The following is an 11,680-nucleotide window of genomic DNA, read 5'->3' as shown; positions in this document are numbered from 1 at the left end:
AAGCTGAAAACACATCCAACGTTTGAGTAATGTTTTGTGTTGGGCGTTGAGAAAAAACAACAACAACAGGGTGACGCCGACACCAAAGTCCAGCGTTGAACTGTAAACACATCCACCGTTTGGGTAAAGATTTGTGTCATTTCTGGTAGAAGAATAAAAGACAGAGCGCTGCCAAATTTCATTTGTTCTTTATTCTTATACCAGAAATGACACAAAACTTACCCAGCAAAAAGTTTGCATCCGCGGATCCAGTTGAATCACTACAAGTGTGCAGTACATTTGCCGTTGGAGTACATCTTTTCCTATGAATTCACTTATGAATTTTACAAGAGAGCGCGCAGTTAGGATGCACTCTATTTTGCTTCCATGGCACACAGCTAGGATGCACTCCGTTTTCGATCCAAATCACAGCTTTTGATGTAGCCGTTTGGATTGAATTTAAAGTCACTCTTCGGGTTGTGTTTTTAATCAATCTAAAGATACAGTAAAAATGCAAGCTATTGCGAAATATCCCAGAATAAATAAAATGCATTTATTATTTGTATAAAACAAGAATACAAAGAACTTTATTATATAAACACAAATTAAAAAAAGTTTCCATTAAATTCAATCACAATTGAGTGTACTTCCTCCGTTCTCCATTTAATCCAAGCGCAACTGATTTTGCTTCGTCATCCTAAAGGTTTTTTATGTTGCCTTCCCATCACTAGATCAGCTCTCGACTCCAACTCCACTCCATTAAAAATTTCCGTCTCGTAAACTACCACAAAAATGTTCGCAACATTAGTTTGTATTTTTTTTTATTTTATAACAAATTCTTCGAAATATATTCACACTTGTTTCTATTTTAAAGAAATTATGTCTGCAGCGACGGTTGGGGATCAACCAACTGTTTTTGTTTTGTAGGGATCTCTAAAGCAACTGCTTATAAAAGCTCTGTTCCTTTACGTGCAAGAATCTTCAAGTTTTACCACTTTTTACTCGAAAAGCCATGGTAGAATGATAAAAGGTAGTCGCATCTGTCAAATTTAGGAAAATACAGCCCTGTATGTCTGTACGGGAGCGTGTCAAATACAAAACAACAATAGTACATGACATTTCATAATATAAATAAAATACATATATTTGTTTACCATTACTTTTTGTGTTTCGAAAAAAAAAACATTGGACATTTCAACAAATATTCGTACTCTGACTGGTAAGGCGCTAAAAAACACTTTTGACAGCACCGAATTTAAACAATCCCACATTATAGATGCTATGGGACAACGATTCTTGAAACATACACCACAATAACAACAAAATCTAATGGAACAAAGAAATTACAACAAATGCGTTCCTGGATCAAAGGATCAACCCCAGGAACAACAAATGTTGCGCCATTGAAACACACAGGATTGAGTGATGATTTTATTTCTTCAGAAGCAGCAATAATCAACAGTGAAAACAGAATTCTCAATATATGAAAATTGGGTCGCAACCAACATCTCTACTACAACAACAGCAACAATTATCCGTGATTAATATTGCATGGAATCAAAAAACTTATATGTATACAAGGACAATATTCACGGTCATTCCAACAATTGGCGGGGCAAATCTACAATATTCCAAGGTTCTAGTATTACAACCAGGCCACGTAATTTCTGACAGCTGATAAATATTCTATGTAGCTGTTTCTTTCCCTATGGTAGTGGCAAATAATTCCCGACATTTGTATTGATATAACGTTTTGCAAAATTTTATTAATAAAAACGCCTTAAAATATATCATACATGTAGTTTCGCTTGATTAAATCTGTTATAATAAATCAGAATATATAATTGTAGTCCGGTCGGGTTGTTGTTGGTGGATTTGATCATGAACAGTTTAACCGTTTTATATGTGGTGTTCCCTGAAAGATTCCAAAGTCTGTTGTTGTTGTAACAATGTTATTATATGTTTGTAAGTTCCTATCTTGCATAATCTGGCTCTGGGTCAATCTCCAGTTCAAGGAATGTGGCTGTTTCGATGGAATCTACTAGTCATTTGAGCATACGTTTTGCGCGGTGTCATCGATCCATGCACTATAGGAATTCAGACGGCTGGACCATACCGAGCGTAGTCGAGCCAAAACTACTCTGGTTTGTCGTGCAGCTGACGCTCCTCGGCTGAGATAGATGTACACATATTTCGATCCAACGCTTAGATTTCTTCGCAATAATGATCGATTTTAACAGCCGTAGCCCTTAAGGTGCTTTCCTTCCTTGCCGATTTTCAACAAGCAAACATTCACCAAATTTGTTGTGGGAATCGGCATTGCTCAATAGGACTTTTTTCTTTAAGATTTCTTGCAGATCTTGATAAATATTCATAGCGCCACCAATGGTCAACAGTAATTTTTAATGTATGTATTTGTCGATTGTGTTTGACGACCGGAGAAAATTTAATTTTTAAACAAACATTTTTCGTTTTAATTTAAAAATGGAAATTAAATTTAAACTGACATTTTTACATACATACAAATGTAAATAAACACACATACATATAAGCATTCAGTGTCAATTTCTTTTTGACAATGAACGTACTTCAAATTTAAAATTTGAAAAAAAATTTAAACAGCTGTTAGCATGAAACTACCTTTCTTGTTGTACCATGTCGAAAAGCGTTCCTGGCTTAACTCTAGTTTAGTAAAAACTCTCCGATTTTTTTTGAAATTTTTACCAGAGGTAGATATTGTTGCGCTGATCACGGAAATGTATTATTTTCTTGGGGGACGGACCCGGTTACCCGGTTATTGGACCCGAAAGTCCGGGTACAAAACCCGGGTTGAACCCGGCTCTACTGAACCGATTGCTACAAAATGGGTATCATTGGAAAGCTTATGGAAATACCTATCCAAGTGGTCATATGATGGGGTTATTTCCAGATGGTCAGGTGATATAACCCAAAAACTTATTTTTGGACCCGGATTTTTCCATAAAACCCTCAAAAAGTCGAAAATGGGCCCATTATGGGTGTCCGTTTAATGTATGTCAGATTATAGCTCCCACTTTAACCCTTCCAAAATGGTGCTATATGTTGTGATACCTTCTCTGGATCCAGAGATATGGCTCTTAGAATCTCGAAAGCCCGGTTTCTCCAAGTGGCTATTTATAGAAAAAAATTATAATTTAAAAATACATTTTGTTCCCTTCTCGAGATTTGCACCTGTCCATAGGAGAAAGTCTTAAATCCCCGGCCGAAGGCCGGCTATGTAACGAAACATTTATAATTTAAAAGAAAAAGGTGTTCCGGTTCCCTAGATTTGCACCTGTCCATAGGAGAAAGTCTTAAATCCCCGGCCGAAGGCCGGCTATTTAAAGAAAAATTATAAGTTAAAAGAAAATTTTGTTCAATTTAGAAATTTAAAATTTCTCATAGACACCTATAATGTAAAGAAACGAGCCCTGCAGAACCGAGTTCTGAAGATTCTAAGGGCCATATCCCTGGATCCAGAGAAGGTATTACAACATATAGCACCATTTTGGAAAGGTTAAAGTGCGAGCTATAATCTGCCATACATTAAGCGGGCTCCCATAATGGACCCATTTTCGACTTTTTGAGGGTTTTATGGAAAAATCCGGGTCCAAAAATCAGTTTTTGGGTTATATCAACTGACCACCTAAAAATAACCCCATCATATGACCACCTGTTGGATAGGTATTTCCATAAGCTTTCCAATGATCGGTTCAGTAGAGCCGGGTCCAACCCGGGTTTTGTACCCGGACTTTCGGGTCCAATAACCGGGTAACTGGGTCCGTCCCCCAAGAAAATTATACATTTCCGTGATCAGCGCAACAATATCTATCTTGTTCCGCGTTCCTTTACTTCGGACACCATACCATTCATATGGGAGCAGTTTACAACTTCTACTACTTTTGCCGGTTTTACCATTTTCAAAAGTAAAGGAACAGACCAAAAGTGTATCGAACGGAGTGCATTTTTCATAACTTTTTTTGCTGGGAAGAGTCTCAATAAAGAATACTACTACGCGTTGACAACAACAACCACATGAAAAATGTGTGAGTGTTGCACATAAGGGCTCGGCACATACGGTCCGTTGATTGTTGCGTTACTACAACCACATGAAAGCTCTGTTCCTTTACGTGCAAGAATCTTCAAGTTTTACAACTTTTTACTCGAAAAGCGTTCCTTTACTTCAGACACCATACAATTCATATGGAACCAGATTACAACTTTTGCTACTTTTGCCGGTTTTACCACTTTCAAAAGTAAAGGAACAGACCAGAAAAGTTCAAGAACAAACCTGGCATCACTTACACATATTTCATGTGGTTGTTGTTCTTAACGCGTAACGCGACACATACAGTCCGTTGTGAGTCGCGTCGCGCGTTAAGAACAACATCAACAATGGGCCAAATACATACGGTCCGGGGCCTTTAAGGCCGCGGCACATACGGCGCGTTAAGCGTCGCGTTACAACAACCACATGAAAACTTTAAGAACAAAATTGGTATCACTTACACATTTTTCATGTGGTTGTTGTTTTCAACGCGCAACGCGTCACACAACGTACCGTATGTGCCGCGGCCTTTAGGGCTGTATACATACTATATTTTTGGTCTGTTCCTTTACTTTTGAAAATGGTAAAACCAGCAAAAGTAGTAAAATTTGTAAACTGCTCACATATGAATTGTATGGTGTCAGAAGTAAAGGAACGCTTTTCGAGTAAAAAGTGGCAAAACTTCAAGATTTTTGCATGTAAAGGAATATAGCTTTTATGTTAAAATAAATTGTATGACTTAAATATAGTAGCTTAAAAATATTAAAGACGGGATGCTAAACTACTCCAAAGCAAACAAAATAGGTACTTTGCATAGTCCTTGGTTACACTAGATGGTTTCATTGAAACAATTTCATGAAATCCAGGGTTCCTACATAGGTCGATTTCCATTCTAGAGTAAAATCATGAAGTTGCTGTAGTGAGGAACTCGATTTAAGAATCCCTAATAGTTTCAATGAAACCACTCTAGTGTGACCTACGACATAATTAGGATTAAACAGACTTTTTGAATTGTAAACCTCATTACAGAAACTTTTTGTTTTTTGAATTTAAAATGAATGAATAAAACTACTCAAGGAAGGATTGAGTGGGAGGGTTATTAAACTACTCAAAACAGAACTTACTATAGCCCTGTTCCTTTACGTGCAAGAATCTCTTCAAGTTTTATCACTTTTTACTCGAAAAGCGTTCCTTTACTCCTTACACCACACCATGGTAGAAATACACAGGTAGCCGCATCGGCAATTGTTGGTAACATAAGGTGTCAAAATTTGACATCAACACAATGCAGTTGACACATTATGTTACCATCAGCTGGCACGATAATGCTACCTGTATCATTGTACCATGCACCACACAATTCCTATTGGAGCAGTTTACAACTTTTACTACTTTTGCGGTTTTACCATTTTTATAAGTAGAGGAAGAGACCATCTCGCTCATTTACTCAAAGAGTGGCATAACTTAAAAAATGCGTTTTCTGTTTTTTCTACAATGCTGATACAAGGCTGTCGGTTGAAAGAAAACTCCGACAGGCACATTAGAAACGGCATCACAGAAGCAGCCTTTGTCTAGGGCAGCTTTGACATCTAGGTCTGAAAAAAAGGGTACTTGTAAAGACACTTTCTACACGAAAGGGTGTTTCTATAGACCCTTTCTGAAAGAAAGGGTGCTTCTATAGACCTCTTCTGACAGAAAGAGAGCTTCTATAGACCCTTTGTGAAAGAAAGGGTGCTTCTATAGACCCTTTGTGAAAGAAAGGTTGCTTCTATATACCCTTTCTGAAAGAAAGGGTGCTTCTATATACCCTTTCTGAAAGAAATAGTGCTTCTATATTCCCTTTGTGAAAGAAAGGGTGCTTCTATAAACCCTTTGTGAAAGAAAGGGTGCTTCTATAGACCCTTTGTGAAAGAAAGGGTGCTTCTATAAACCCTTTGTGAAAGAAAGGGTGCTTCTATAGACCCTTTGTGAAAGAAAGGTTGCTTCTATAAACCCTTTGTGAAAGAAAGGGTGCTTCTATATACCCTTTCTGAAAGAAATAGTGCTTCTATATTCCCTTTGTGAAAGAAAGGGTGCTTCTATAGACCCTTTGTGAAAGAAAGGGTGCTTCTATAGACCCTTTGTGAAAGAAAGGGTGCTTCTATAAACCCTTTGTGAAAGAAAGGGTGCTTCTATAGACCCTTTGTGAAAGAAAGGGTGCTTCTATATACCCTTTCTGAAAGAAATAGTGCTTCTATATTCCCTTTCTAAAAGAGAGGGTGCTTCTATATACCCTTTGTGAAAGAAAGGGTGCTTCTATAGACCCTTTGAGAAAGAAATGGTGCTTCTATATATCCTTTCTGAAAGAAATAGTGCTTCTATATTCCCTTTCTAAAAGAGAGGGTGCTTCTATATACCCTTTCTGAAAAAAAAATAGTGCTTCTATATTCCCTTTCTAAAAGCGACGGTGCTTCTATAGACCCTTTGTGAAAGAAAGGGTGCTTCTATAGACCCTTTCTAAAAGAAAGGGTGCTTCTATAGACCTCTTCTGAAAGAAAGAGAGCTTCTATAGACCCTTTGTGAAAGAAAGGGTGCTTCTATAGACCCTTTGTGAAAGAAAGGGTGCTTCTATATACCCTTTCTGAAAGAAATAGTGCTTCTATATTTCCTTTCTAAAAGAGAGGGTGCTTCTATATACCCTTTGTGAAAGAAAGGGTGCTTCCATATACCCTTTGTGAAAGAAAGGGTGCTTCCATATACCCTTTCTGAAAGAAATAGTGCTTCTATATTCCCTTTCTAAAAGAGAGCGTGCTTCTATATACCCTTTCTGAACGAAATAGTGCTTCTATATTCCCTTTCTGAAAGAAATAGTGCTTCTATATTCCCTTTCTGAACGAAAGGGTGCTTCTATATACAAATTCTGAAAGAAAGGGTGCTGCTATAAACAATTCCTGAAAGAAAGGGTGCTTCTATATACAATTTCTGAGAAAAGATCTCCTTATAAAAGACCGCATTCGCATCCATTTCTTGGGATATCGCACTTTTCTTATATAAGTTAAAAAAACACAATTACATTTCAAGTTTCGGCAGGCAGTGTATTTGGGTATACATTTTGTTGTAAAAAAACTAAACTAAATTAAAAAATACATAAATATTTCAAAAACTAAATTAAAAATTAATTCATTTATTCTTAAAAATACCTAGCAAAAATCAGTCAAAAATTAAAAAAAAATATGGAGGATGGGCAAGTTTCCCATTAGAGATACATTCAAACTTCATTTGTAAAAACAGGTCTTGATGGTTACAAAATCCTAAGTCTTCAGATTTTATTGGATACGCACAAAACCTTCAACAGCAAGCCAATCGATTAGACACAGATGTGCCTCATCCACAAAGCTGACAATTAGATCTTCATGATGGCTTATGACTTTAACATCCAGCGATTGATTCAATATGGCTGCACACAGCTTTTGAATGGCTGACTTTTTCTCTGCGGCTGGCATTTGAATTTCTTGTAAATTACCCAAACGACATAGTATGGCTTGAAATGGTCTTTGAGCCACACCGGTATCACATTTTGCTAAATTTCGTATATGGACCACTTGGAGATTTCCATAGTCAACATAGAACACCTTGAACATTTGATAATCATCATCATGGGAGATAATTTTCGCCCTATACCAATTACCATCATCATATCGTGCCAATACTAATTCATAAATCTGTGGTGGTCGTTCCATACGTTTCCATACTGGTATATCTTCATCATTCCATATCAGGGGTGTATTATTGTGATGGACATCATTTATTTGTACATAAAATGAACAAATTTGTCCAATGTGGGTGGGTGTAATGTTGATAATGGCACCCTTAGGATATACCACAACGGGGGTGCGGTTGTCAACAAACGAAACGGCGGGTATTACATCTTTAGTCCAAACTTCAGGAACTGTAGGTTCATGGTCTTGTTTACAGGTAGAACCCTTGAAACAGGCGCCGGTTTTGGGATCATAAAAACGACATAGACGTTTTTCATCTTTGGGATTGTAGCCCATAACAGCTGTGAGGGCATTACTGGTACACATCAAGGGGTCATTGTAGAGTATTTCCAGTTCTTCTTTGCTAAGTTCTTTGGGTGTGGTTTCTTTAGCTGCTGCTACTGGTTTTGCTTGACGAAAAGGATTGGTATCAATTTGTAATGCGTTTAAGTTTGTCGTAGAAGTTTCCAGCTCATTATCGGTGGTAAATTCCACCACCAGCCTATCCTCCTCGATACCAACAATTTTTAAATCACATTGTTTGTATTCCAACTGTTTAAGCTTGTCTTTCAAGTTACCTTCAATGGGAACTTTTTTCATTTCACATAAGATACCCATTGCTGGCACCTGTTGTTGTTCTTTACTTAGTCTATACTTGATATCATCCACTTTCATGTGCTCGATTTCACCAAAATCCAACAAATAACAAGGATAAACCTGTTCTTCCAGCTCTTGGTCATATAACATTTTTTTGGAGCGAACAGCCCGCAGTATTCGTTTATCCAATACCAAACCGAACACCTCATGGGCTGGCGGCAGATCATGATATTGCCTTAGATCCAAAGAATGGGCAACTTCATTTATTATACCCACATATCTCGATTGAAAATCAAAAATATAAAATTCCAAGCTGTCCACATCCTTAAGATAGGTGACAAATCCCTGAATGTTATTTCCAATACTATAATTATTACGCAAATTTTCTTTGGGATACACAAATTCAGATCCGCAGTGGTCATCAATGTTACTGACCTCTTCAGCTGGATATATTGACTTCTTGTAATTTTGTATAAAATCAATTCTTTTCATACCATTGTTTTCACTAAAATAGTCCTTGATCTCTTCTTTCACATTATTGGTGTGGTATTTTGTGGAATTAATTTCTTCCTTTGCTTGTGTTGGTTTAATGCCAAACAAATCATATATTTGATTTGTATCTTCACCTTGATTTATTTGAAGTTGAAGATTAAATTTCCTCGCTAAATTCATCACGTTTGTTATGCTGGTCAGGAAGTTGTCGTAGATCATTAAAGCCAAACTCCCACCACGCTCGACCTGTTCCCAATTGCTTTCGACTATTCGAACCATGTTCGTACTGGACTTTAGATAATCCTGAACATTGTTTTGCAATTGAAATAATTCCTGAAGACACATTTTATGTAGCTGCATCAGTTGCTCAAGTCGCTCTTCCATGCTATTGGCCATGGTTTTGAAAATTGTTTAATCTATATTTAATTTATTGGAGTCGAAACTAAAAGTTATGTTTACGAGCCGGATCGAAATAAATAAAACTAATGACAAAGCGAAATAATTGATAAAGATGAAAATCTAAAAAAAACAAAAGAACATTAAAACCATTCACAATAATGTACAATTCACAAAGGCACATAAATCAGCTGAGTTGCAAAAATTATATTTCTCAGGGATGGGAAGTCGCAATTGCTTTTTATTTCCTGAACAAACAACTTTTACCAATGCCAAGTTTATACTATGTTTACATTTACGAAACCACTCGATTTCAACTGTCAATTTCATTGCTCAAACGTCAAATGAAATCCAATCGATTACAGATGAGTTTTTTATTTGACGTATAAGCAAAGGAATTGACAGCTGAAATCGAGTGGATTTCGTAAATGTAAACATAAGCTGTGTTCCAGAACTAAAAAGTTTTTACAATTTTTACGACTTTTACACATTTTACTCCAAAAACCGTTCCCGTACACAAAAAAGTTGTAAAATGTTCACTTCTCTTTAAACAAAAATGGCGCTGAATGGCGCTCTCTTTAAAAACTTTTTACACGACAAATTTGGGCGAGTAAAAAAATAGTAACATGGTTGCCGGCGTCTGATTGGCTGATACGCCGACTTTGACATTTGTTCCAGTTTTTTTGACGTATATCCATGATGAAATTATAAGGTGGCGTAAAACGGCCAGCTGATTGGTTTCAATCTGTCAAACATTTTGCTATTGTGAATAAATTGTATGAAAACGTAAACAAACATTTTGACATATTGAAGAATTTTCGGCCAAAATAGAGTTGTTGTTGTGCTACTTACGTGACCTGTTAAATAGATCTTGCGTATATCCCATTTTTCCGTTCCCGAACTATTTCAAAAAACTTGTGTGTGACAACAAATTTTTCGCAGTTCTCTCTTTTACGAGTTTTACTATTAAAAAGTACGGGAACGAAGCTATAGTATTATACTTATTTTATTGTTGATTTCAAACATATCACAATAATCAAGGTAGATGCATATGCGCAGCTGATCAAACATGAATTTTCAAAACAAGTTGTTGTAAATTGAATTAGTCATCAAAAATATACGGCAATAAGTCCCAATTTACATTAGGCGAGTTTACTTGCGGCAATTGTCAGTTTGATGGAGAGAGAGGTGAGGTATATGGTAACCCTTTGCCTCTCAACACCCTCTCTCACCCACAAACTGACAATTGCCGCAAGTAAACTCGCCTAATGTAAATTGGGACTATAGAAATTTACAACTTTAGCTCTGTTCCTTTACGTGCAAGAATCTTAAATTTTTACAACTTTTTACTCGAAAAGCGTTCCTTAACTTCAGACACCATACAATTCATATGGGAGCCGTTTACAACTTTTGCCGGTTTTACCACTTTCAAAAGTAAAGGAACAGACCATTTATTTCGAAAATTATCTATATACCGTATTAATTGTGTATAGTACTAACAAATGAAAAAAAAAAATAAAAAATGATTTTATCGTTGAGACATCATAATAATAAATTTTGATAGATAAAAGCTGTGTTCGGAACCTGCAAAATATTACTACTTGCAGTAGTTTTCCAGTTTAGTGCTAAAAATACGTTTCCGTACTCCGAAATCTAGCAAGACTTGCACTTCTCTTTACTAGGCGTTAACACCAGACAGTTTGTCTTCAAATACAACTCTGATTTACTCACACATACATACATTTGTCGTTTGTCTCCCAGCTGTCCATCATTTTTTCACAGACAGTAAGGAAGACAAATTTTTGGCATTTTTGTAAAAATAAGTGAGATAATAATTGAAATGTGTTGAAAACAAAAGAACATGAACAAAAACAAAATATGTGAACGGAAAACAAAAAGATGTCGATGATTTTCATTCAAAATTTTACAACTGTTTTTGCAGTTGTCAGGACGCCTACGTCACACAGGCAAGTTGTGGGATTTTGACAATCAATACATGAAGTCAACTGTCCTGTCATTTGTAAACGCAGGGTTAAAAAAATAGCGCCGAATAACACCCTCATCTCCTGTTTTCTGCAATACAATTTTGGCCTAGTAGAAACTAGCAGCATGTTCTTTGGCATCTAAATACGATAGCTGATACGTTGTTTTTGACATTTCTGCTGGAGTTTTTACAATTTCCGTCATTTTTCCGTTTCCGTATTTCTTAAGAAATTTGTATGGGGAAGCAATTTTTGACAATTCGGTCTTTTTTAACATTATACCAAGTTTACACTTGCGCTCCAAAATCCACTGGATTTCACGAAATCCTGAAATACACCCCGGTGTTTACACTTATTTTTTGTTAATTTCAAACATATTAAAATAATCAAGGTAGATGCATATGCGCAGCTGATCGAACATGAACTTCCAA

At 36.4% G+C, this 11,680-nt stretch overlaps 1 protein-coding gene across 1 annotated transcript; it reads right to left on the bottom strand.

Annotated features, from left to right (window-relative positions):
• Positions 1 to 7,098: 7,098 nt before the first annotated feature.
• krimp (krimper) lies at positions 7,099 to 9,406 on the bottom strand. The gene has a single exon (XM_073988152.1). It carries the CDS (start codon positions 9,265 to 9,267, stop codon positions 7,351 to 7,353), a length of 1,917 nt encoding a protein of 638 aa, XP_073844253.1. The 5' UTR covers positions 9,268 to 9,406; the 3' UTR covers positions 7,099 to 7,350.
• Between the last annotated feature and the right edge of the window lie 2,274 nt (positions 9,407 to 11,680).

The sequence above is a fragment of the Musca autumnalis genome, unplaced genomic scaffold (genome assembly GCF_047663935.1).
Source record: "Musca autumnalis isolate F117 unplaced genomic scaffold, ASM4766393v1 scaffold_5, whole genome shotgun sequence".
NCBI lineage: Eukaryota > Metazoa > Arthropoda > Insecta > Diptera > Muscidae > Musca > Musca autumnalis.
The sequence above is the reverse complement of the archived record's forward strand: the minus strand, read 5'-3'. Positions and strand labels throughout refer to the sequence as shown.